The sequence below is a fragment of the Triplophysa dalaica genome, chromosome 23 (genome assembly GCF_015846415.1).
Source record: "Triplophysa dalaica isolate WHDGS20190420 chromosome 23, ASM1584641v1, whole genome shotgun sequence".
In the NCBI taxonomy this organism is placed as follows: domain Eukaryota; kingdom Metazoa; phylum Chordata; class Actinopteri; order Cypriniformes; family Nemacheilidae; genus Triplophysa; species Triplophysa dalaica.
This window is the reverse complement of record NC_079564.1, coordinates 3894468-3920218: the sequence shown is the minus strand read 5'-3', so window position 1 is coordinate 3920218 and position 25751 is coordinate 3894468. Positions and strand designations below refer to the sequence as shown.

The 25751-nt window shown below is 38.7% G+C and overlaps 1 protein-coding gene across 6 annotated transcripts in view; it reads left to right on the top strand.

Annotated features, from left to right (window-relative positions):
* prkag2a (protein kinase, AMP-activated, gamma 2 non-catalytic subunit a) overlaps positions 1–25432 on the top strand; it is a 40399-nt gene extending 14967 nt beyond the window's left edge. For 3 of the 6 annotated variants that reach the window (XM_056739072.1, XM_056739075.1, XM_056739076.1), the window contains exons 4-16: positions 6756–6952; positions 9721–9772; positions 12542–12651; positions 14241–14322; positions 18207–18265; positions 20402–20447; positions 20774–20828; positions 21160–21286; positions 21497–21662; positions 21770–21807; positions 21918–22064; positions 22625–22718; positions 24103–25432. In XM_056739072.1, the coding sequence (XP_056595050.1) occupies positions 6756–6952; positions 9721–9772; positions 12542–12651; positions 14241–14322; positions 18207–18265; positions 20402–20447; positions 20774–20828; positions 21160–21286; positions 21497–21662; positions 21770–21807; positions 21918–22064; positions 22625–22718; positions 24103–24140 (1211 nt within the window). In that variant the 3' untranslated portion in view covers positions 24141–25432. Of the gene's footprint in view, positions 1–644; positions 1085–6755; positions 6953–9720; positions 9773–12541; positions 12652–14240; positions 14323–18206; positions 18266–20401; positions 20448–20773; positions 20829–21159; positions 21287–21496; positions 21663–21769; positions 21808–21917; positions 22065–22624; positions 22787–22883 lie in introns of those variants that run through there. The other 3 variants (XM_056739077.1, XM_056739074.1, XM_056739073.1) reach the window with 3 other exon arrangements.
* Positions 25433–25751: the final 319 nt, after the last annotated feature.

Sequence of the window (25751 nt, the reverse complement as noted above, 5' to 3'; positions counted from 1 at the left end):
CAATGGAAGTCAACGGGTGGCAGTGTTGTTTGGTAACCAACATTCTACAAAATATCTTCTTTTGTGTTCTTCAGAAGAAAGAAAGTCACAGGTTTGGAATGTTGGTCCGATGTGGTTGGATGGTTTTTTTTCAGCTGTACTAAGACCAATAATAATGTTGAAGCTTGCCTTAGTAAGCCATAAAAATATGTGAACAGTAATAAGATCACATTGTGCATTCAACAGAAATGTTTTCCCATGGTGCTGAATTCATTTTAGTTTAACAAGACTTAAAAAAATTATACATTTTTTGGCCTTTTCTTAAAGTTGTTACTGATGAGTAACATAGCATGACATGAAATTAACATGTTTTCATTTTGACATTGTATTTAATTTCAGTCATTTAGACGATTTCACTGTTTTTTATTTCTAGTATGTTATAAAGCATTATAACGTGAAACATTTAAGAAGCACAAAGCTTTACACACACACTGACACAGATGCACTGAACTTAATGTATGTGAAAGGACATAATGCATGAGTGGGCAGGGTTTACTTCTGTTAGCCAATCATTAGCAATGCCTCACCAGGCATGGGTCGGTTTCCTTTTACAGTTTCACTGTCACACAAGCTGTTTGGAAGGCACACACACACAGAGAGAGTTTCTCTCACACGCTCCCACAGCTGCACCTGAAAGTCTGAGGATCTTGAGGAGTTGCTACTGAATCTGAGCTCTGAAACGCATACAAAATCCTCTGCGAAAGACAAGAAGAAGAAAAAGAAGTTGAGAAATTTCTTATTTTTTGGTAAACTTTCCATGGTGCTTCATTTTTTGGAAACAAAAATCTCTCATGTAGTTTTTCGAGCTGCACGCTTCCATTCAGAATCACCTGTTGGTGGTGTGAATCATGGCTGGATAAACACATCCAGGACCAGGGAAGAGACCCATAACCTAGGATACACACATACTAGTCTTTCCATACTATGGGAACAGCATAATCACCCATGAAACGTTTTAGTAGCATCAGAGGGACCAAAAAGCGCAATGACAAGGAGGGGAGAAAAGGGAGGTGCCAGTCAGAGCCCCACAGCCTTCTGGGAAACAGTAAGATGGAAGTTCAATCATATTTTTCAGCATGTAAATATAGGAATCTTACTGCTTTTGATAAATAAATGTCAAAACCTTAATGGTTTTTTACCTTTACTCTTACATCAACACTTAAACCAGTAGGCAAATGCGTTTAGATAACTGATACACATATCATTTGTCTGCTTAACCAAAGCTCTCAGACCATGAGAAATGGTATTTCCTATAGTACAAGACCATTAAAACCCTCTTCTGGTAAATTTCATTAGATGTAAATCACTAGTAACTGAGGCTTCTCATCTAAATAGCCCAGTTTTTGCGAGCTGGGTGTGACACTCCCTGCAAACGATAACAGGACACCGGAAGACCAGAGGCTTTCATGTTTTCATTATACAGTAGATAGGAAAAGCTGACTTTCTCGTGTGAAGATATCCTTTCACCCCTGGATCTTGGATTTATTCCAGACTGTGAATTGAATTTGCCTGGTTACAAAAATGTCTGAAATATGCAGCAACAAATCGGTAAATCCGCTGTGAGGATTGTCTATAAATCGGATGTTTTGTTTCCTATCAGTGTTTAGTTTAAAGAGTGTGGAAGGTTGGTCCTATGGTACTATAAATGGGATTTGTTATTTATAGTCTGCTGAGAGTGAGTTTCAGTGGGACTCATTAAAATATAAAAACGATCTTTCAGTGCTGGCAAAGGGCTAATAAGGGATTGTTACTGCAAATTTGGTCTTACACACATACACGGCCTTTAAATGACATATGATTTTTCATCTTAAAGTGATAGTTCACACAAAAATGTTCTGTCCTGTCTTTATTAACTCATATTCATGTCAGTTCAAACTAGTAACTTTCAGTCTTTCTGTGGAACACAAGACTATTGTAAAGAGTGTATGCTGCTTTTTCAGACAATGAAAGTCACACTTCTTGTTATCAGATTCATGTCCAATTGTGATTCTCAGAAGAAAGAAACCTGACACAGGCTAGGAACAACATGCGCTTGTGTTAATGATGGCAGAATTGTTTTTAACCAGGTGGTTCACACAGATTGGAAGTGTTGGTGATATCACACTCGACAAATGACATGACATTCATTTCTTTCTGTATTTTATGAGCAATAATGGTCTTTCAAACCATCTTTGCTTCAAAACAATTATTTAATTTCAAATGAACCATAACAAAAAATCCAAATATAATTATTTATACATAATTGTCAAGATTTAGTGAAATTAATGACAATTTTTTTACCTGTTAGTCAGTAGTAATTTAGCGAGCTAATTTAAACACAAATGCTAACATAAAGCATTTAGGTGGCATTCTTATTTCGTTCTTATTTCTCACCATATGCAGTTCTGCACATATACATATAGGAGGCGGTAACTGATGCAGAACTGCCCTTGGAATTTTAATAGGACCCACATATCTATCTGCATTGTGTATTTTAAGAAAATTCTGCACTGCTTTATGTAGAGTGAAGGTATTACCTAAAAATGTCCTTGTCCTCGTGGATGTCTGATGATATCTGCCCCAGACCGGAACAAGCACTGCGTCTGGATATAATCTTCAGTCACATGTGAACAGCAAAACAACATCATTACAAATCGTAACACATGTAATTTGAAAATATGTTTTTATAATGTTTTATTGTGTTCGTTAGCTGTGTTTTTGAGTTATTATTAATTAATAAGACAGCCAAACTGCAGTTTTATTTATATTAATTGCACAATAAAAAAACAAGATTTTTGAAAAAATCTGAAATGAACTCTATTAACTATTAACTCTTGTTATTGAAACGTTTTAAACAGCACACAATGCACAGTGTGTTTATACATCTGACATGCAAAAGTTGGTTATAGCTCGAATAAAGAGACAGACAGAGAGAGAGAGAGGCAAATCATGAGGTTAATGCTGGTTGATTTGACTATTCAGGTCTTTTTGTAAAATCTTGTGGCATAGACTTTTATATCACTAACACCTGTAACATTAATATTTCACACCATAGTCAATCAATAGTTCTTTGTGAACTAACAAAGTTTTTTAACTGTGTTTTATTTTGAATAAAAGTCTTGAAAGCTTAAGACAAAACCGTTTCCCTGTAGTCAGTAGACATACATTTTGTTTGGAAACCTTTTAATTGAAGCGTTAGCGCTTAGGAGGGGTTTGGTTAGTCAGTCTGACACTGGGTCAGGGGTCATCAATCACCGAGGATGAAGTTTGTTAACCTTTATCTACAGGCTTAACATCAATGGAGGTCATGGTGACAGCATAGGAACAGCAGGCAGCAGTGTTTATCATTCTCTTCTTAAACTCAAATTAATTTCATAAACAATATTGATCTTCATAATACATAATACTGGTCTACATTCTTTATATTTAATGTGTTTAAAGCAATTTTCTAACATTTGAAACAAAATCTAATTTTTTGGAGGATGACGAGTGTGTATGGGTTAAGCTAGCGGAGCTAAACGGCAGTCAGAGATATCTGTGGCCTTCTCTCCCATTTCTCAAAATGAATTTGACTCCTCAATTCAGACACTAAATCGACCGCAGAGGTTTTAAATTTGATTCACAGTCCAGGCGGTTTATGACAAACCCACATCAGAATAATAGAACAATAAAGAATGCCACGAACAATCACATTTGAGGAAAATTAGTTTGCTATTTACCTGGCAAAAAATGTTGGAATTAAACATAATAAGGTTTTGGTTATCTTCCATAACACGGCATTAGGGATGTGATGAGTCGGAGCAGGCCTGTTTCTAGCTGTGTTTTGATGTGATTATATTCTATAATTGTGTTAAAATGATTTGAATAGTGATGTGGCTTCATAATGTCGCACTTGTATTTCTCAGGAGTAAATTTTAATTCGATAATCCCTGTTTGTGTGGCATGTGGGTGGATTCTGTTCAGCTGAGCAGGGACTGTACAAAAATCTTGCTAAAGACACAAATTCAAATTTTATATTCTATACACTGAAAGTAATAGTTTGTTTCAAATGGCATAAACTGACGTTTTTAGGGCAAATAAATTAAAATAAGGAAATAAAAAGTAACAAATATAAGTAAAGCATTTTAAAATCCTAAATAAAAATAATTAACCTTTGTTTTGCATTACTGTGGAAAAATTAGCTATATGTAACATTTTCAAATACAACCCAACAGTGGTTCTTTTGCTTTGAAAAGATGTGTTAATAACATATTTTGGAGCCTCACACCCCTTCATCTCACTCTGAAGCCTTAGAAAAGATTATGTTGTTCGGTAGGCATGATGTCATCATTTGAATGAAATACGAGAGAAAACCACAGCACTCACATCCTGTTTGCTACAGCTATCACGTGATTCTGTGGTCTTGATGGTGAATGATCTCTGTGGATATGTGAGGTAGATGAGAATTAAGACTCCCTGTGGATGCGGGGAGATGGGCAGAGAAGGAGAGATGTATTTGAGAGGGAGGAGCCGCCATCTTGATGACATCATCACAAACACTTGCTTATTTCAGCTCTCATCGTGTTCCTCCTCCCATTCTTTGTATTCCTTTTATGTAGCATGTTTTGCTGTGCCGATGCTTGACTGCAATAAAATCAGCTTTTTACTCATTCAGCAGCCATGTGTTTTCGGCTGGGAGAAGATAATGGCTTGTGCAGCGACTTTGGTGTATGTCAAAATGTATTCTTGTTTTACTCTTGTGTGTTACTGTTGTTTTTAGTTATTGTATTGTAAAGCACATTGGTCAACTCTGGTTGTAGTAAATAGTGCTATATAAATAAATTGCCATTGCCATTGCCATTGCCATTGTGGGAGCGGGGTATACTTGTTAATCATTTCTCTTTGCATATCTGTAATGGATTTTCTGATCGTTCTTTCTGGCGTGATAAACGCTTACGATTCTCTTAATAAGTTGTCAGATGCTCATCAATCCATCGACTGGGATGGATGAATAGATGGATAGATAGATATTTAGATGGATGGATGGATGGATGGATAGATAGATAGATTCATACCTCATTGGCTTTCTGATGGCATCTCGGACTCTGCAGGCAGGGCTACATTTCACTCTCTTATCAACTCATCAAAGCAGAAACTCAATAAGTTTCCTCTTCACAACACTCTGTGAGAACAAGCTTATTCCCCAAGGCTGTGGAACCGAATCCAGCGGGTGAAGAGGACATAACCCAGAACTGGTTCACGTTCAAAATAAGGGATGATGGAGAAATTAGCAAAATCTGATTAGAAGGACCACAACCAGATTGATTTATAATTTAACGGCCAGTGAACGTGCAGAATGTATCCAAAACAGACAGGCCAATTACTCAGGCTACTGGTGTGAAGAGCACTTCAGGGAAATTTGAGAAATGTGTCATTTTTGGGAGTTTGACATCCATCGGAAGAATCGTGTAGCCGAATAAACAATATAGAAGGGTTAGATCGCTGCAGTGCTTGATGGCTGTTATGCTAGTCTTTTCTTTTGAAATGTTTTCTGTAAACTGACTGCAGTATACAGGGCAAAGCCTGCAGGAAACACTGCATGAAATCTGCTGCCTGCAATAGCAGATGAAGTGTGAAATGAGGTGATAAAACTCTGCTCTCCACACTGCCTGCGGTTCAGGCCTTGTGGCCCCTTCTATTTCTGCAGGCGGGGATCAGAGTAACGACAGGTGTTTCTATACTTTAAGTGATGGTTGGATGTAAATCATCCTTATGGAGCAAAGAACAAGATACAGACATTTGAAAATAGCGAATGGTAAAACCACTCTACCCCCATTTGCTATTGTGTGAAATCCAGAATATTTCATGAACATTTAAATGTTGAGCAGAACTCTTGTTCAAGAACTTTTCTAAAATACGGGCTTTACATACCAGAATGCAGTAAGTTTCAAAGGAGTGGATTCAAAATAAAGAGAATGTAAGTTAATCCTAAAGAAAACAAGCTTATCTTACATTTACATTTAGTCATTTAGCAGACGCGCCAAACAGAAAGTTCAGGGTGCAATAAAGCGATATGTCATACAGGAATAAAAATACAATAGGTGCTGATACCAAGTCACTAGCTTCCACAAAAGCCAGAACAAAACCTGTTGAGAGAAAGAAAGTTTTTTTCTTTTTTTTCTGTCAAATATTCACAGAAGAGATAGGTTTCCAGTAGTTTATTGAATGTTGTGAGACATGTTGTTGAACGGACTAAGTTGGGAAGAATGTTCCACTAGGAAGGAGTTGTGAAGGAGAATGAGCGGGAAAGCGATCTTGAATAAATATGGATCAGAAACATGCATTAGTTATGTGTAATGGATCGGATCCATCAGTTAAATAGTGTAAAGTTGAATTACATGTTAACTTAAAACTAGGATTGAGAAGTCAGGATAAAGCCCTTTGCACATTGAGTCCGAAATTTGCGTCCGAAATATCCACACATTAAAAATAAATACGACCTCACGTTTTGTCAATCACATTTACACTCTGCCTCCAATATTTTCGTCCGTCATAAAAAATTGGCCCGGGTTCGATTTTCTGCATTTTTCATAACCGTCAAGCATTCTGAGCGGCCTTTTATAACAATTCAGAGACTCCGTACAAACGAGAGCCAAATACAAAAAAACAAAAAATCCGAAAACATACATTTTGGACTTCATGTGCAAAGACCTTAAGTGTTAAACTCTTGAATTGATCAGATCTTTCTGTTTTTGCAGGGTCTGGGATCTCCTCATCACCCACCACTCCAACACAATTGACCAAGCAGACTCCGTCATTTCTCGTGGAAGTCGGTCAACATGACACAGTGCACCGTTCCTTATCCTCACCCCTTGATACCAGACAGCACCAGATCCCCCCTTTCGCAAAACCACCACCAGGTTCCTGCTCGGCACCTATATCTACCTCACGAGTGGTGAGTGAAACCTGCTCTTTAGAGCGAGAAGTACCACTTTCTTCTTCTTCAAGTGATACAAAGAGTTTTATACGCACAAATAATAGCTAAGAGCATGATGGAACATTACGGCTTAAAATCTGTTTTCGGTTCTGTGATGACTTATTTCCTCCTGAATGTACATGAGTCATCAGAATTTTTGGTCTGTTGTCCAGAAAGATTATTTAGGATTTAGCAGACACGAATGAATTTTACATGAACATTTCACAGAAACACGCTTTTAAAATGTAAGTATTTTATTTAAATGTCATTTTTATATCTGTTAACTGATCTAAAAGCTTTAATTTGCTTTTTATTTAAAAATAACCATTTAGCATTTTAATTTGCTCACTGAAAAATATGTGCTTTAAAAAAGCAACTTTTGTTTGTTAGCAATGCATTGCATTATTTGAAGAAAATTTAAATCATAAGAAATGTCTTCCTTATTTTTGTTCCTTTAACATTCCTAAAAAGAGTCCTTACATGGCTGCACCTTGATAACACTCACCCTGTTGATAGATCTGATTCTTGCAGCACAAACCCACTGACCATTTATCACATTCACATGCCAAAATCAATACAGCAGTCACCATCTGCAGTGATGTTGTCCTTGCCTCCTGCCCGCTAATCTAAGAGCAGGTCCAAGGCTACACTCAGCAGATGTCTTATCAACTACTCACGCTTATCATATCCTTGCGTCACTTTCTACCCCTCTGACACATTTACTTTTTCAACACTGCTGACATCACTGACCCACACTGCTTCAGCTTGCTGCATCACGATGACCACAGATATTCCTTTATCATGGTTTTGCAAAAATATCCACAATCCCTCTTTCCACCAAACAATGATCTATGTATCCAGTCTTCTCTGACAAAAGGAAAACAAGAGGCTGCTTTGTAAGTTTAAGCAGGTTCCACGCCAAACAGTGCAATCATTTCTATCTTTAACAACCTGGGAAAACCTCTCACCTCTCAACAATTCTCCTCTCACATCCCATCGATTGGTTACCGAGTGGATCTGGCAGTCAATACGGATGATCAGTGTTACTGCTCGTAAGACACCATTAGACTTCCCTCTTGAGTGTTAAATTAACTTCACATCTCTCGCTCTCTGGCAAGGTTCGTCGTTTCCATGAGTTACTGTTTATTAAAAACGACCCTGTTACTTGGATGTTTTGCACGGATTTAAATTTTATTCTCTCTGTGACCCGAAGTTGTTGACCATTGATGCATGTTAGGGGTGGATTGTTCTTCTCACGAGGGCTCTTGTTGGACAGCCACGCCCAATGATTCAACAAGCAGGAATTTGAACACATTTCTACACTAATTACCCTCCACACCAGATGCTGCCCTGAAAAAGAGCTATTAGGCATTTGTATAACACATATGTCACAGCATTTCAGCTAGAGCATCTGTAATTATTTGAGTCTTAGAACATTTTTTTACAATAGCTACTGTATGTCTGATCGGTTCCTATTTAAATTCAGTCTTTATGAGTTTCGGTGTGTTTTCAGGCCAGAGAGACAGAGATGCATTATGCATGCACATTCTGGAATAATAGTTCTGTACATTTCTTTTAAACGTAATGGTATTTATGGAGAAATTAATGTGCAATGATAATTAGAAATAACAAGGAAGAACACATCTTTTAAAAATAAGATCTTTAAAGTCTTCACACAAGTCAGAAAATAAAGATAAAAGCCTTGTAATGCTACTTATCAGGTTATTTAGATCAATAATTAAAACTAGTAACATTTAGGATCATTTATGGTTAACAATATATGTACACAGACACGTCACACGTTTTATTTATTATAAATGATTTATTCAGGGTTCTTGACTATGGGTGCTTGTTCATGCCTGTCGGGAAAATAGTAATTATTGACCATATTAGGATTTCCTAATAACAAATGACACACTTTCTTATATAAACGGAAGATAGGATGACTTGTAACACTTCTGAATCTGTAAATATATTTGCCTTGTAAAATGTTTCTTTGAAATAATATAATTTGATCCCTTATTTGGCTCGTGCATTTTTACAGATGAATTGATGTCACGCTCTCAGACATTTTACTTGCCCATAGTGTAATGTTAACGCGCTGACGCATTTTCGTCAGGTTTAAACACGCTGACTCCATTCTCCCTCAGGACTGCGTTGTCTGATGCTCATAATAATAAGCGAGATCGCGAAACGTTTGATTTAAACACTCAATCAGACCGGTGACAGCTCGCGACTGCAGCAAACTGGAACAGTCCATTTGTAAAGGAGCGAAGGGGGTGGGTCTCCCACGACTGACTTAACATTGGATGTACGGGTACACACAATCGGAGAACACGCCTGCGAAGAGTGACTCGATGAGTCTCGGAAAAAAAATCGTGTGCATTTAAAATTCGCCTTTGGTTTGAGTCGGTACCGCGCGGAACAGGTTCTGGTAAATCGTTGATTATCAAAGAAAACGCGCGTAGAGCGATTCGCGGATGACACATTGTAACAGTTTCATTTTTCCTGTGTGATACATTGTAACAGTTCTATTTCCGATTTGGAACTTTAGCGGCTGCGCGTGTTCTCTACTGTACCTTTTATTAAACTCTGACAAGCACCCGGCAGGCAGCCAACTTCCGATCTCACTGGTCTCCTCACCGTCTGCCGTGCCAGTGTGTGTTTGAGGGTGTGTGGACGGCGCGAGGGGAGGGCAGTTTGAGATCGCTCCATTCTTGACTCTGTCCCTTGCCTCTGGTTCACAGGTTCGCGGTTTATCTGAAGACATGCTGGAGAAACTCGATCTCGAGGATGAAGGTAAGCCTTCTGGAGAAATCTGTATGGCCTTGATGATGAAATGCCAACTTGCTTGTGATTCGCCTTCGTTTTCTGAACCGGTTGGGTGTGTTGTCTTGACATTGTGCTGTTTCTACCGACTTCACCTGTGCTATTGTTTATTCACTCTGATAGTGTTAACAGATCGCGTATTGCGTTTAAATCCCCTTTATAATTTAAGTCTGGTATAACCATACGATGCTGATTTTGTGTTTGAGGGCTGGTTGTTTCTGGGACACAGTAGGGTATCATTTTGATTTGGTGCGTCGAGATGCTTGATTCATTGAACCGCACAGCGGGATTCCTTATAATGTTTCGGGATCCCCAGTCGTCATTTCTAACCTGTTGGTTGTAGAAGCGTCAGATGATGCTATTGGCTCTAGACATCTCACCCACGCAAAGGAGGAGTCACTGAGTGGTGAGGGTAATGCCCAACTGTATATATTATTGATGCGGTTAAATATTGAACACCTTCGAGGAGAGTGTTTGACCTTTGCCACACTTGCGTAAGAATCAATAATAGTGTTCAGTTTAGTGAAGATTTTGAGATTAATTCAAATAATGTTTCGTTGTTGTTAACCCCTTGTTTCTGTAGGTGAGATACTAGTTGAATATCCCTATGACATGATAGATAACTTGTTAGACAGTATTTTAAGGCGGTATTTTGCATCAGCGGTGTACTGATATGGTCAAACAGTACAAAACGATATTGTTCATAATTTGCAGATCCATTTTGTGCCACTAGTGGCGTGGATTAGCATACAGCAGCTTTAAAAGCACATCTTTTTAGATTGGAAGGTAACCATTTAACTTTTTACAGCAGTAGGTCTAAGTAAGAGTTAATCACATAATAACAACTAAACCTAACAAGGAATGCCACACGACAGGGTAGGGTACAGACCAGCCCCAAAACGGTTTTCATGGCAGACATTTTCCTCCAGAGTCCTTTGCCTCCGGCAAGGTTTTTCCAGCAGTATAAAGCCAGCATGCCATACTGCGAGCTGGCACTGCTGGTCTTACTGTTATTTATAAAGGCTTATTACAGCTGTGCTGTAACTGTTGTATCTTTTTAGGAAAGCATTAGACACATCAGAGCAGAGACCTTCCAGAGCTCAACAGAGAGCAGGTTCAGCCTGCAGAACTGCAATTTCACACAGGGGTTGGGGTTTTCCCCAAAGCGATTGCAGTTCAGTCCCTAAAACTCCCACGCTTCTTTACACCACACAACCAGTCATATACCTGTGCTGTAAAACCGCAGCCAGGTGTTTGGAGGTTACGGTGAGGGCGGCTAGTTTGGAGAAGCCTTAAAATGCTTATTAATCATTCACATCAGCACAACAGTTTTTAGCTGTTGTTACTGGGCTTTTTACTGCAGGCTAGCATAGCGTTCCCAGACTAAGGTCATCCACAGAGCGGTGTACTTTTTGAAGTATTAATAGCGCGTACTAGTTTTTGAAGTACCGTCATGAGGATGTCTGAAAGCATTGGTTTGGAATATGCAGTCGTAGAGCAGTCCAGCGGAGCCTGGCGCATCATTTTAATAGCATGTGAAAGTGTTTTCCGCAACAAAAGATTCATTCTGCAGTCATTCAGATCTTTGAATAGCCACGGTGGACGTTGGCCAAAGTGTCATGCCTCTGTTTGTAGCTAATCCAAACGCTCAGGCTTTCTAAATAGCTTTCTTTTGCAATTGTTTGGGCTGATTTGAGGATGATTTTACTAAAAAACGATTAGCCTAGATAGAGGTGTTATAGTGAGTCTGTGTTGTTGTATTTTTTTAAGCACCAAATCCCCTTCAGAAAAGTTCCCCATGACCCGCAGCTCAACCGTACTGCTTTAATTCGGAGTGTTTCCATGAGCTAATGCTAGACGTAGCTCACTCACAATAGTGATTTGAAGAGCGTTAAACAGCTCTAAGATGGTCCAAAATACTTTGAACCCCAAGCTTTTATTCAACTGTGAGTGAGTCACCTGTCTTTGCTATAGTGGAAGAAGTCTTTGGGTCCGTAAAGTGCAGAAAATCTATAACATGTGGGCAGAGCTGTGAGTCAAATGTTAACATACACCAAAAGCAGTCATTGCTTGTCACCTGAAGTGGGTGGAAACTGTCTGTCAAGATGCACACACACAGCTGTGGACATTACTGTCAATACATTACTGTCAATAAAGGCTTGTTTCTTCACTTGGCTCCAAGATTGATGTTTGTTGAGCTTGCGAGGTGTATAGAGTCTTGAGGAAGATGCATGATTGCTGCTACTTAACTGCATCTTAAGAAGCGCAGCAAGATATTTCGCTATTGTTTTTAGTCTAGACTGCTTCAGAGGAAACTGTTCAGTGTCTAATAATACAACTGTAAGAATTACCATGGCAACTGGCGACATTAAGTTGGATGCCGCTGAAAGGCACAATGCGAGTGATCAAAACAGTTCAGTGGGTTTAGGTCATCCATTTGTATCACGGTTGTCAGACCCCAAATAGGCTAAATCGCTATTAGTTATGATAATGGTGGGGATAAATCTACACAAAGAAAAAAAAAGCTTGTAAGGGCATCCCAGGCTTTTTCTAGCAACCGTAATATATGAGCTAGAAAACATACCAATGTTTATTAATTCTGATAAGCAATATGAATGTTTAAATATGAAGGAATTATTTACGTAACCCTTTCACAGTATGTTAGCACAGACCTTACAGACAACATTTACAGATGGATTCAAATTGACTGTTGCTGTTTTTTTCTTGGTGTTTTTACAGCGGTTGATCAGTCCGAGAGTGACATTTACATGCGTTTTATGAAGTCACATAAGTGCTATGACATCGTTCCTACCAGCTCCAAGCTTGTGGTCTTTGACACAACTTTGCAGGTAAGAGGTCTGACATTAGAGATGTATGACTTACAAAATGCACATTCAACAAAGTTAGGTTATAAAGTTGGGTTTTCTAGGAAATGGAAGAGGATATGCAATTTTATTATTATTATTAGTGGTTTGCTAAGAAACTTATGTTATGTAATATTGCTTATAGTCTACTTAATTTGAACAAACGTCTAACTCTCTTATGAAACATCTGCATAAGACATGATGATACTTAAAGTTATGAGGGCCTGTTATTGCTTCTTCATTTGGACTAGGCAATACAACCAAAATTTTCTATCAAGTCAAATGTGGGGAAAAACAGACACTGGTGGGTGTCTTCCAATCTCACTTTGATCTATACAAGCATGAATGTTTTCAAAGTCAACCACACACTGTTATCCTCACCTCATTCTTTCTGAAAGGCATGTGTGCGAGAATAGTACATTATTTAAACAAAAGCCATTTTTTAATCTGTGATCCTGCATTTATCCACCCTGTTTGTTTTCTCTCTGTCTCTATTTGCACGTTTTCTTCGTCATCAACCACGTTGCAGTTCACACATCGCTTCATCCTATAACACATCAGCGCCTTTCTAATCTTACATGCTGTCAGAAACTCCTCCATGAGTAGAAATTTATGACAGGTCCCCCCGAAATGGTGTCCATAGGTGCAGGGACCACGGCCTCATCACACTACTCTTTAATATTTGATAAAACCTTTGCCAGTGGAATTGTTGTGGACGGAAGATAGCTTCTATTGTTGATCAGCGACTCGTAGCGGTGATATACCAGCTGCCAGAGCTTTCACCCCATTCAACACTGTTTCCATATATCAGGGTAGTCTGCCCTGGGGACCATTTCATTATGTTTCTAGCCATGGCTCGATTAATGTTTAATAATCTTGAGTTGAGCGGGAACATCACCCAAGGAGGGAGAAAAGAAGCTGCATGATCTATTATGAATGCCTTTGAGAAGCAATGCTTAATGCTTTTTTTAGCTCCATGGCAATATCGGCAGCATTTGAATGGAACAACCCAAACTCTTCAGGTTGGAATCTAAGATGTAGAAGATTTTTTTTACTTAGGTCGCCTTAGGTTCAGTGTGTTTTCATACCATGCAATATATGGTGACATTTAACATAAGGGAAGAATCTATTAATTCCCTACGGTCTGAATTCTGAATAACGCTTGTTTTGACAAAGTCGGGCCAAGTACCAAAACAACCTTGTAGCCAATCAGCAGTAAGGTGTACAGTGCACAGGACAGACATTAGTCGAGCCGAGCGCTGACGAAAGCGAAAGATGGGGGTAGGGGTGTGTCTGTTTTGGTTATTTGAACATCAACAACGGCTAAGAGAAATCGGACACCCCTCCTTTAATGTTAAATTGTGTGTGTTTGCATTCTTGTGTAAAGACCCTGAGATATATATGAGATATACGTATATGCATACTGCATGTTCAATTAAATCTCAGATGTTTGGAGTAAACAGCGCCCCCTACCTGCTACTTTTTACCTGTCGTTTTTTTAAATTCATGCATATTGGTGCAAAAACAAGAACTGAAATAATATATAACATTTCAAATGTTTTTTCTGTTTTCAGGTTAAAAAGGCATTTTTTGCCTTGGTGGCCAATGGAGTACGAGCCGCCCCCCTTTGGGAGACCAAAAAACAGAGTTTCGTTGGTATGTATATTATATTGAGGAATTCCAAAAAAAAGTATTAATCTATGTGGCAAGGGGTGATTTTGTAGGAAGGATAATCTGATCTGATAAATCTCAAGGAAAGAGGCATTATGGCTACTGAAATTCTCAATACCCATCGGTTACTTTCATCTTATCAGACTCCAATCGCGTTATCCTTATCGGTAAATTCCTAAACCGAGGGTTGTAAGTGGAGCTGCTCTCTGGCGTTCTCTCTAGGGGGGTGTTACATATACATCCAGATCTCTGTGGCCTAGAAGAGATTCAGACAGGAGATGATCCTCCTTGTCACCCTCCACAGAGTCTTATCTGTTACCATGACAAAACCTGCCCAAAATAGCTGCGTTTGCTGACCAGAGTGTGAGCGTTCTTACTGTGTGAAGCCGAATTAGCAGGTAAAACATTCAGGACTTTCTACGAAAGAATTTGATGGAAATGACACATTTTATCATAGAAATCATATAAAAACACAGCATGATTAGTCGTAATGTGGCGTTACTAAAGTAAAATATATTTAGTTGCATATTTGGATTTCATTAAATTGTGGATATCATTTGGTAATACTTTTCTTCGCCCACACATTGTTAATTGTTAGAATATAATGCTTTTAAAGGGAAAAGTGCAATATATGTAAGTAATAAGTTGCTCTATGATGTGATGTGCGATACCGTAATTCTTTGAGTCAGTAAAATCAGTTTAAACTATATCAAGATCAATTTAAAACATAAAATTGCATGTTTTGCATTCATTCTAAATATTGATAATCTTCCACACATCAGGTACAGTCACTCTGCACTAACTTAAAACTTTGATAATATTACTCTTGGAAAATATGGAGTTATTGCAAACCATTTGAGATATTTCGATATATTGTGCAGCCCTACTTTTTAAAGTACATTTTAAAATGCATGTTTCTACATTGCATACCATTTCTAAATGAATGTTAATATGTCAAGTAAAATTTGTTAACATTTTTATATTTATTGCTTGCTCCAATATTGGAATACTATTTATTTTTAAATTTTAAAGTAAATTAAATGCTGTTATTTATTCAGCATTAGGTCGTTCCAACATCACATGGTGTTCTTTTATGCATCGAAGATGAGGATGTTTTGTAAAAGTTGTTCAAGAAAACGTTTTAAAGTAACTCGCTTGGTTCACCACCATACTGTAGATCTCAAATCTCATTTGTTTTTGAGAGCGAGTAAATAGGGTCAGAATTTCCTAGAATATATCATCACGACTAAATCATTTACTGTACCCCTGATCTCCAAATCTCTATAAGCCATAAGTCTTGATATATTAATATTGTGCTTTCATTTTTAAAAAGTCATGGTGGGAGACCTCTTCAACACCAGCCACATGGATCGAATGAGTCATCGAGGACGCATGAATATCTCACTCATCCCATCCAGAGTGCCAAACCCAGCATCTCTTTCCATTGAATATCAAATATCTGACTGTAAATAGACATCCTCTGATGCAATCATAATCAGCACTGTATCTGTCCTCTCTAGAGGGACAATAGAACACACAAAATACAGGATACAGCTCTCCAAAACATACACCATCAACAGGTCGCTATTAAACACTGTGTCGGATATCTTTTAAAGATAATGCCTTTTGAAATCTAATCTCAGCCTCATAAAGACTCATGTTCCCTGCTTGGTGTAGCCAGCTGTGCTTAAATGTGCTGTTTAAATTGACTGTTTTGCTCGATTTGTTTGGGTTCCTGAGGCTACTGATCTGTTCTGGTCTACTGTGGTCTCTGTAAGCCTCTCAGTGTGGATAAACAGGCCATTTAAGTGCACATAAGTGCTGACTCACTTGCTGCAGATCCAGGACAGAATTTCTCGCGTATTAATAAATAAGGTGGAAATTGTACAGTAGAGCGCGAGAGAGAAAGAGAGGTGCAGGTGGAGGCGTGGGCACTGATGGTAATTATCAGGTTGTGAAAACCCACCCTTTGAGATCTCCTCAGAGGTCTCTGTCTGCTTAACCCAACCACAGAGACACTGATGAGTCCAACACCTGCTCATGAACACCTGTGATGTCACCAGTTGAAGCATCTTGACTTTGGTCAGGGGAATAAGATGAAGCTGTGCTTCCCTTTTAAGATTTGATGAACTTAATTTGTAATTTAATAATTCTGTTTAAAGGCAAAGTTCACCCCCCAAAGAATTCGATTCACCCTCATGTTTTTCAAAACATACACAGCTTTTCTTCTGTGGAACAGAAATATCTCAGTGGTTTTGTGTCCATACAGTTGAAGTCGATGGGGGGGGAATTTTGTTTGGTTTCAACGTTTTTCAAAATATCTTGTATATCAAATAACAAGAGGATGAGTAAATGATGAAAGAACGGATGCAAATCAAACAATCTCTCTGCCACGGCTTTTGGAGAAGCACAACCCTTCCCTCTCATTTCTCTTCTCATGTGGGTCAGCTCGATAGGAACAGATATAAGTACACCTGCACACTTCATGACCAGTTAGTGATTGCATCGTAACTGTATGAGTGCCTCTCTCAAATACTCTCTTCTCCAAAACTGACTAATCCACAATGTCTATATTTAGTCCGCCGGATCTGTCTTGTTATTATAAATCCAACCATCTTGTTAAGAAGCCATCATCATTAATTTGTATACATGTATGATGCTTTATTACAAGGCTTGATTCTGATTGGCCAGTCGTGACATTTGCAGCTATTTTTATTCCCATATAACAACCTTTAAAACTAATAACACACGGTAACCCGGATGCAGCAAATCATTTTGAAGTTTTTTGGGAATATATTATATATAAATATGTCTTTTAATTTCATAAATGACATTATATTTACAAATGATTCAACCTAGGGATACTCATTTCGGTCCCTAACCGAGAACCAAAACTCGTTATCTGAACATTAACCGTTAACCGATAAGATTTTAATAGTAAATTTGAATTAAAAAATACATGCTGCGTCTCATTTTGAAGGCTGCCTCCTCCAGAAGTCGCGTTTGTAAACCGCATACGCCTTTGCATGCGACATCATTAGTTTTTATTTAATAAAGTAACATGGTTACATGTTTTTGTGACAGTCTGGAGCTTGAACACACCCTTTCAGATGGCACAGATGTCCCGGGAATGGCTTTCCACCAGCCAGTCTAAGCTAAACCTATATAAATCCGATCTGCTATACCACCCAAAATACAAACATTATTTTTTACTTTTTCATATTTCACATTCGTATTTTTACGTCAAGTCAAAAGAAGGCAGCGAAACCACCTGTTGGGTCGTTTTCTTCTCCTTTCCAAAGCGCACGGGCAGCTTTAAGATAAGTTACATTTATGTAAAGGATAAGTTGATGGGTAGCACCGTAATTCCCTTGCAGTAGCTCCACTATAAGCTTTGGTGTGCCGTAGACACGCCGGGAAGACAGAGAATGTCAGTGCGCATTGTGAGCGCGATTGTCCCGTATTTACATTTTAAAACAAAGAACTCGAGCAAGCCAGTGGCACTCTGTTTGGAGGAGTTAAGACCTGACAAATGTTGCCTCAACAATCACATGAATTACACGTGTCCCTTTAAGTACCGTTTTCGGTACCGTTTTTCGGTGCCTCTGGGTTGAGATCTGGGTTTGTGTCATACCTCCCCTCCACACTCCGCTTTAGCTCACAGCTGGCACACCGCCACCCCTGTAGGGAACTAGTCCAAGCTCAAAGAACACCACTTTACTCCGAGAAGGCAAACTGTAATCGGAAGCCCCAAGTTCTCCCTCTCACCTCATTTCAATGTGTACAAATATCCTCTTGTGTTTACGTGTTGTCCCGAATGGATTCTCTTGACATCAAAATCTAAATATTTCCTTCTTTTTATTTTGCAGGCATGTTAACCATCACAGACTTCATCAATATTCTTCACAGATACTACAAATCACCGGTGGTACGTCTTGCTATGTTTTTTGACAGAACATACTCCCTGCGAGGATTGTATGTAAATGTTGCACAAGTTCACCAAGCATCTGCTTTGCATACTTGAGTTTGTTTCTGACCTTACAGTGGTCTTCTCCCATCATATAGAGTAGAAAATGTACAATAAATGCTGTTGTTGAACTGTTTGTAGCTCTCGGCCTCAGGTGATGTAAAAAAACCTGCAACATCCCAGCATGTCTACATTCTGGAACACTCTCAGAGCTCCAAAAATAAGCAGAACTTTCCAGAAACACCAAACATTGTCGCTTTTGTGTCAATGATGGCATAAAGACTTTGAAGAGCTTAAATGGAAACAACAAGGAAATGAATTATTTTGCTTGAATGAAAATGCTACAGTACAGCAGAATAACTTCATAATTGATGCATTTATGATGAGTTCACAGTCTGAGATTCATCATAAATCTTCAAGCTCATGAGTATTCATTAGCTCTTGAACCTTGTTTAGCGTTTTGCTCTCAAATATAGACTCATGATGAGTAAGAACAGAGAAACACAGTAAGCACTCTGGATAAAGCAGCATCCGACGTTTCCGCGGAGACAGGAACAGTTGAAGAAGCTATACAGCATCTTTCTGCACAGCTGTGGCTTTATTACTTCATCTGAATATGCTGCGTCTGCAATATTATATAACTGTCATCCTCATTTACACAGGCGTGACATGAAAATTGGCTTGATTCAATTCCATGGTTACTAAAAAAAGGTTTTTTAAAGGTGCTATGTGTACTTTTTTTGGAAGATCTATTGACAGAAATGCAATATAATATACATGACGATGTCTTCAGAGGTGTATAAACCTTTTACATAATCAAGCTTTATGTTCTTATTACCTTAGAAGGAACTATTTCTATCAGCATACACCGTTGGTCCCCTTACATGGAATTCACCAAGTTGTTTCTACAGTAGCCCTAAACGGATAAACTGCTCTACAGAGCGAATTTCCTAAATACATTACCTCATTCAGCAAAGAAGGAAAAATTGAAGACTAAGTTCTGTGTCTGCCACCGTAGTGCTTTGAAAAGGAGGGGTGGAGTGAGCCATTGGTTGTAATTTACAACCTCACCGCTAGATGCCGCTAAAAATTACACAATGGTCCACAATGGTTAATGGGGTCATATAGTGCAAATACGTGTTTTTCTGCGTCTTTGGCATATTATAGGTTGCCCAGGTTGTATTAGATACGTAAAATTGAAAAAAGTAAAGTGTCGGAATAAAAGATGCATCTATCTAAAAGCGAATGCTTACCCAGAGCAGCCTGAAACGCCACGTGTAACCACACCCCCACAAATCTACGTCAGTTCATGGTGTGATTTGACTAAGACCGCCCAAATGTATACGCAAGTATGGTGGGCGAACCTGTCAGTACAATTGCTATGGAACCTGCTGTTCCAAATATGGTAAAGGCGTTACATTTCCGTCACACGATTGCAGTATTCGTCCCAAACACCACGCACTTGTTAACTGGCCAATCATAGCACACCTCCCTTTTCAGAGCGATAAGCTTTTGTAAAAAATATTTTGCGTTTCAGAGAGGCGGGTCAAAGCGGAGATACAATCATGCTACTATAGAACCGCAAAAAGTGTTTTCAGTATTCCTTTCCAAAGCCTCTAACAAATCAGCATTAACCCAGTTTCTTCTCCCATTGGTCTTTTTCACGCACTGATTACGCTCACACCTGCAGTCATCATTAGTTCACATATGGAAGCATGGACCCGTGTGTACTCTTTTCATGTCTCCCTCAGTGATTAGTCATGTGGGTTTAGACATTATACCTGCATCAGCAGCACGATGCCTCATGTTAATTGGAGCTCTGGTGGGACGCCGCCTGCTTTGTCATTTTTATTTCATCAGCATCCTTACGAGGGTCATGGCTACACTTTTATCAAAGCAATACGTTAGAAAAGGTTGTGCTTTATAATAAATGTAACGCATGCATTTGAGGTTATTGTTTTTTTAAACAGCAGCAACAACAGCACTAGAAATAAAACACTGTTTTGTAAATCCTAATTTACTAACTAAGAGTTCTCGCAGCAAGTTCATTTGGTTAATAGGGCTGTATTTAAATAATTGTCTCTTGTTTTGGTTCAGGTACAAATTTATGAGCTTGAGGAGCACAAGATTGAGACGTGGAGAGGTGAGAAACCCTTACAGAGGATTTTTTTCAATTAGTGCTTTTCAACGATTAATCGCATCCAGAATAAACGTTTGCGTTTACGCAATATATGTCTGTGCACTGTGCATATTTATTTTGTATTTCTAAACATGTAAACAAACATGTATATAGTAAGGAAATATTTTCATGTATATATTTATTTATAATTTAAATTATATATAAGCATAAATATATGAAGAAATATAAGGCAAAGACCTAAGCACAAATTTTTTTTGGGGATGCGATTAATCGCACATGTCAATGTTTCCTGTATAATTTACTGATTGTCTTTTTATTTCTTGCGACAGAGCTTTATCTACAAGAAACATTTAAACCTTTAGTGAACATATTTCCGGATGCAAGGTAAGCAAGTTAATTTAGTTGTTATATAAACTTCAATGGTAATTATTCTCTTTCCTTTTTTAAGACTTTCCATAGTTATAAAGTGTGTTGAAGAGGATCTTTTTGTCTTCCCAGTTGAGGCTTTGAGAGTATATTTATCTAGTGCTGTCTGTGTTGGGATGTTTGCTTATAATTTTATTGCACTAAATAATTCATGGTACATCTTCTTGAAAGTTTGCGAGGGCAGTACTCAGTAGGAGAGCTCAAGGTTCTTCTGAAGTCCTCTTTGTGTTGCTCGGGTCACTGCGGTAATATTGAATTTCTCTGGGTTTGTTTATCTTGTATGTTTCAGCATCTTTGATGCTGTGTATTCACTGATCAAAAACAAGATCCACCGGCTGCCCGTCATCGACCCTGTCAGTGGGAATGCACTTTACATTTTGACACACAAGAGAATCCTTAAATTCCTCCAGCTGTTTGTAAGTTCAGTTTCAAAGGTTGAATTTTAATGTTTGTGTGTCATTTTATCGACTGGGAAAATAAATGCTTGTTAAAAAAATACTATAGTATTTTGCTAAGAACACATTTATAACTTGAAACAAAAAAGAACCATTGTTAAATGGCACAGTGCAGAAATCCAATCCATCCAGTTTTCAGTAGATTAATTGATTTGTGTTTGTATTTCTCAGGTGTGTGAGATGCCAAAGCCGGCTTTTATGAAGCAGACACTTGAAGAGCTGAGCATCGGGACCTACTGCAACATTGCCTTTATTCACCCTGACACGCCAATCATCAAAGCGCTCAACATCTTTGTGGAGAGAAGGGTGTCTGCACTGCCCGTGGTGGATGAGTCAGGTAAGATTTAAGGACCTATTTTGCAATCCACACAGAGAGAAGGACAAAGGACCTGTGTATGCCTTTTTCATGAAACCTTTTCTCATGCAAGCTTTATTTTTTTTCAGGAAAAGTTGTAGATATTTATTCCAAATTTGATGTCATTGTAAGTATATTGTGCATTTATTTTTGTTTAATACTTTTAATCATTTTACTTCGTTGGTTTGTATTTTTCACACTCAATGGTGTGTGTGTGTGTGTGTGTTTTTTTTTTAGAATCTTGCTGCTGAAAAGACGTACAACAATCTGGACATCAGTGTGACCCAGGCACTCATGCACAGGTCACAGTATTTTGAAGGGGTCATGAAGTGCAACAGATTCGAAACGCTGGAGATGATAGTAGATCGGATAGTGAAGGCAGAGGTGGGCCATGCTTTAAAGATGCTGTGTCATTTTTTGGAGGATCTGTTACAGAAATGCAATATAATATACATAACTATGTCTTCAGAGGTGAATAAAGACCTTAGATAATACGTTATGTTTTTATTACCCAAGAATGAGTTATTTCTATATACATACACCGCGGGTCCCCTCGGATGGAATTCGCCTTGTTGTTTCTACAGTAGCACAGACAAACTGCTCTAAACGGCGCATTCCTTCAATATGTTATCTCCTTCAACAAAGAAGTGAAAACCTGGCGACATTTTAGTCCCGTGTCAGCCACCACAGTGCTACAAAAGAGAGGGAGGAGTGGTGGAGTGAGCCGTTGGTTGCAATTTGCAACCTCACCACTAGATACCGCTTAATTTCATAAGCTGGACCTTCACGAACACACATGGAAGATCTTTGTAATATATATATAGAACTACTTAGGGCACACAGGTGCTTTTCTACAGCTTCAAATGAAAATTTCTAGAGATCTTTACATTCTAACTCCTTGATCGATATCCTTACGCTGCTGCTGTCTGTCTGTCGTCCATCAGGTGCACAGACTGGTGGTGGTGGACGAGAACTGCAGCATTGTGGGAATCGTCTCTTTGTCAGATATCCTTCAGGCACTTGTGCTCAACCCTGCAGGTATAAATGCCCAGCATCCTTAAAGCTCATTTCCTTCAGGATTCTTCACCTTCTCGCCCGTACCACAGGTACTGCGCTGCATGCTGCTCATGGGGATGAGCCTTGCTGGCGTGCTTATCAATGCTTATGAGATGAGAGATGCTAACATGCTTTTTGTTTCTGCAGAGCCAGACGTATGTTTTGAATCAAATGGGCTATAGACATAACATGGCCTGCGTGTGCGTGCACGCCCACATTTCACCGCCTATGATTTTGATGAATGGGACACTTGAGACACTTGCCGTGCATCAAAGCCCCTCCCGATACAGGACTGTGTCTGCTGACGCATGCCGTCCTTCAGCTACACACATGGTGTCCTCTCAGTACTTTAGCACACACATATAAATATGCAGACACAAGCACATCTCAGAGGAGTTCTGCTTTACAGTTGATAATACAGGAAGACGACATTTACATTATATTTATGCATTTGGCAGATGCTTTTATCTACAGTGACACTGAGATAAACATTTCCCTGTGATTTTGAGCCCTGACCCCTGCACTAACCATTTACTGCCATCTATTAATGCACCTAAAGGTTTGACAGATTTCCAAACCATAGACAGATAGTTGGATATGAGACACTGTCTCGTCTTTGCAGTAAACACATTTGAGAGGTTACTGTGTGCTGTGTCTGGCTGTGAATTTATAACACTGAATACGAATCGCTTCTCAGAAATTGTGTTATGAATTTTAAGTAGCAGATGTGATGCTACTAATATTGCAAATTGTATGCATAGATCAAAAGACATTTGGCTCTGAGCTGGACCTTTAATGGTTTAATGCATGAGGCTGTTTTGGAGGTCTTGCTTAATGCAGAAAGTTCCTATGTACAGTTGGGAATTGCAGTGTTATGTTTTTGGGCATTTCATGTTTTGGTCTAATAATTCTTCCAAAGGTAGCAATAGTTTTAAATCCAGTCAAAAATAAATCAATGATGAACATTAACAGAAGGTATATTAAAGGGATGGTTCATCTAGAAATGAGAATTCTTCATCATTTATTCACCTATTATACACCTTCATGTCATTACGTTATATGACATTTATTTATTTTGAAGAACTTACTCTGGACCCCTTTTACCCCTTTTATTGTATGGACACAAAACCACAGAGCCATTTCTTAAAATATCTTCTTTTATGTTCTGTAGAAGTAAGTCATACAGGTTTGTAATGACATGAGGGTAAGTTAATGATTGGGTGAACTTGATAAGTATTAAACCTTGCAGAAAGGTACATTCACAATTCTGTCCCCCTTTGTTTTGGGTAAACCTGCCCACTAGTGGTTATAAGCAGTACTGCGTTCAAAAAGTGACCACACCTCTATTATCTTTGCACATTTGCAGGTATGACCAGGAAGGACAGTAAAGCAGAGGCCGAGTGATGTTTGCCAGGATGTTCGTGTCAAGTGACGTCGCTGTCAGAGACTTGAGTAGGAGTTAATGGAGGCACATTGGAAGTCTTTGGACGTGTGGGCCACATTAACAGATTCAAGAGCGGAACCAGAAAGCAGGGGTGTGACCTAAATGTGTGCTGTTGGAGGGCGAGGGAAGGGTGGATAGTTGGAGATAATGGATGGACACAGTGACAATGGAGGGCAGTGGATCATCTCTCGTTCAGAAGGATACTGTGAATTCCGCCTTGTGTATCACACTAAGCTTCTGCACGCACACTATGATAAAGTATACTTTAGCTAGACCTACAACTACGCCATCTGGTGTCTGAACGGGGCCTGCGGATGAGCTGGACCGGATCAGATTATGGGCTATACCATAATGGCCTCTACGGGGAGGGGGATGTGTTGGGGTTTATTTAGTAATAATCGCAGTATTCGGAGCATGTTACAACTGTTTATTCCTCATTTATAAAACAAATTTTGTCTTGTGGCATATGAGCCCAGCTTTCCTGTATTTTTAAGTTTGAACATCACGCCCCCCAAACCTCACAACACCCCTCTAAATGCAGACAGAAATGGTTTCCTATCTGTCTATGGTGCCTTCTGTCTTTCAGTTGTCGCACACTACTGGTTGCCAATAGAACAAGGGGTATAACTGAATGTTTTAAACATGTCAAAATGAATGTTGGAGGTGTTCAAAACCAAATGACCCTCCCCTTTTGGCTGTTTATTTTGGAGTTATTTATTTATTGCAGAGCGCAAAATTCCTTCACTTGGATTTAAGTTTGGGTGTTCATAATTGTTGGTGTAATGGAAATTATGCTGTAAATGATGATTGAAACGTTATTTATTAATATTTAACACTTAAAATGAGTATTTATGAGTAAGGTGGAAAGAACTATCAAGTCCCTATGCAGTAAAACCATGTGCTGATCAATGACTTGATGTTTAATGCAATTCAAGTTTAAAATCCCACTTTTCTTTCTGTCTTTCTTTTTCTTAGTATCGACTGTACTGTACACACACATGAAACTTTGTTTGAGGAAACTATAAGTGCCAGAGAAAGGTCTGTTTTTCTGTGTAGTCAACGTTGTTTGTAATGCGTATGGTTTTATTTTGGTTCTTGTCATTTGTTTTGCAGATTTGTTGTTGACACATCATGACCGTTATGTCTATATATAAATGCACAAAACTGCCATAAGAATGCTAATGGATAATCGTGCTAAAGTTTTTTATTTATTTTACAGTTAAATAAAAATAAACCCAAGTTCGAAAACGTTTCTTGTATTCAGCTTGGCAAATATGTAACCTGAAAATTGTTTATGACTTCAAGTCTTCGTGCAAATGATTAAATAAAAATCAAACAAGAAGTGCAGTAGTGGGAGGTGCTCTTGCAGGGATCAACAGATGGTGTCAGTTGCAGGTCACGTGACTCGCCCAACACCTGTGAAGTTGCGGCACTTCAAAGCAACGCCACTGTACTTAAAGTCCCAGTGAAAAATTACAATTCTTATTTTTTCATGAAATAATGCAGCGTTTATAGTAAATAGCTTATCAATGTGGGTCATTTTCATTTTAAAATTAATGTACCCTCACTAT